General features: G+C 46.0%; 1 protein-coding gene across 1 annotated transcript; it reads left to right on the top strand.

Moving 5' to 3' along the window:
• Window positions 1-1,032: 1,032 nt before the first annotated feature.
• LOC132828626 (zinc finger protein 239-like) lies at window positions 1,033-1,422 on the top strand. Its single transcript, XM_060845675.1, has one exon. It carries the CDS (start codon window positions 1,033-1,035, stop codon window positions 1,420-1,422), a length of 390 nt encoding a protein of 129 aa, XP_060701658.1.
• The last annotated feature ends 578 nt before the right edge of the window (window positions 1,423-2,000 follow it).

Below are 2,000 nucleotides of genomic sequence, written 5' to 3'. Positions count from 1 at the left end.
CTTGGACGTGTTCCCAGCAGTGATGAACTAGGGTTTAGATGCCTCCAACAACTCCAATCGTATTTCTTTGCGGTAGGGTTGGCTGCAATCAGTGGAGAGTTTTCTTCCTGATTCCCATTGACCTCAATTGTGTTTTTGATGCCAATATTTGGCCTTTAACTCAAGGGCATTCATTTCACACCACTTCTGGAGTTCAGCTCTATTTTTTCCACTTTTACATTATGGCTGATGAATTCAAAACTTGGTTTGCCTGGCAAAACACTTGAGATTTGTGAGGGGTAGGGGGGAAATAATGTTGCTGGTCTAGTAATCTGCAACATGAGGCTATTATTCATGGGTTCAATCTGCACTATGGAAGATAGTAAAATCTGAATTCAGTGCACATCTGGAGTAAAATGCTCATCCAATAGCCACATTGTGCCTGTGTAACCAATGTCAATTGTCATAAAACATCATCTGAGAATCCTGGGAAGGAAATCTGCCATTCTTAACTAGTGTGGCCTAGAAATGACACCAAAAACTAATGATGGGACTTGGATGGAGTGGTTAGAAAGCAACTGTTCCCGTTAGTTGAAGGGTCAATAACAAGGAGACATAATTTTAAGGTGAAAGACAGGAGATTTGGGGGGGAGGGGTTTAGGGGGAAAAAAGAGGGTAATGGCAATCTGGAACTCATTACTGTCTTACCCCTCTCTCTTCCCACAGAAGCTTGGTTCTGGTGTGGACTCAGATCTATTGACAGGGTTGCCTTCACGATGGACATTAGTGAACTAGCTAGCTCTTTCTGACAATCCAGCATCTTCCGTGGTCTAGGGTTGGTGCAACAATTTACCAGATTGATTCAGCTCAGTTTTACAACCCATCTTTGATGTTTTTTTCTTGATTGTCTTTCATTCCTGTTTCTTTGCTTTATACTGATTTCACAGGGTATGAGAAGGAGTGGATTTGCAGTCATGAAACACACTAGCGTCCCGTCAGGATTGGATGGAGCAGCTCAATTCATTGCAACCTGAATATCATCGGATTTTAAACATGGAAGGAATCTGTACCGTTCAGAGTGGGGAGAAACCGTGCATGTATCTTGTGTGTGGACAAGGTTTCAGCCAGTCATCTGAGCTGACAGAACATAAGTGCAGTCACAGTAGGCAGAAACCATGGAAATGTGGGGACTGTGGGAAGGGATTTAGTTATCCATCAGAGCTGGAAATCCATCGACTCAGTCACACTGGAGAGAGGCTGTTCTTCTACTCCGAGTGTGGGAAGAAATTCATGGAGTCATCCCACCTGCACGCACACCAGCGTACTCACACTGGAGAGAGGCCGTTCACATGTTGCAAGTGCGGGAAGGGATTTATTCACTTTTCCGACCTGGTGAGACACCAGAGGATCCACACTGACGAGAGACCTTTTCAAGTGTTCTGACTGTGGGGAGTGCTATAAAAGTTCTGGGACACTGATGACCCATCAATGTGTTCACACTGGCAAGAGACCCTCTAGCTGCTGTCAGTGTGGAAAGGGGTTCAGACGATCATCTCAACTCATTGTTCACAAGCGAATTCACACTGGGGAGAAGTTGTTCTCCTGCTCTGTGTGTGGGAAGGAATTTATTCGGTCTTCCCAACTGGTGATACACCAGCGAGTTCATACTGGGGAGAGGCCCTTCACCTGCTTGGAGTGTGGGAAGGGATTCACTTGCTCATCCAATCTGCTAATTCATCAAAGAATTCACACTGGCGAGAGACCGTTCACCTGCCCCAAGTGTGGGAAGGGGTCTGGTCACTCATCCAGCCTGGTGAAACACCAGCGAGTGCACACTGACGAGAGGCCTTTTGAATGTTCAGATTGCAGGAAGTGCTTTAAGAGTTGCAGGGAACTGATGTCCCATCAACGTGTTCACTCAGATGAGAGACCGTTCAGGTGCTCTCACTGCAAGGTTGGATTCAGACGGTTATCTAACCTCGCTGTACACCAGTGAGTTCACACTGAGGAGAGCACAGCAG

Source organism: Hemiscyllium ocellatum, chromosome 27 (assembly GCF_020745735.1).
Source record: "Hemiscyllium ocellatum isolate sHemOce1 chromosome 27, sHemOce1.pat.X.cur, whole genome shotgun sequence".
NCBI lineage: Eukaryota > Metazoa > Chordata > Chondrichthyes > Orectolobiformes > Hemiscylliidae > Hemiscyllium > Hemiscyllium ocellatum.
This window is presented reverse-complemented; position numbering and strand designations above follow the sequence as displayed.

Excerpts from the sequence above, each read along its gene's own strand:
- LOC132828626 (XM_060845675.1), top strand. The coding sequence starts at position 1,033 with ATGGAAGGAATCTGTACCGTTCAGAGTGGGGAGAAACCGTGCATGTAT.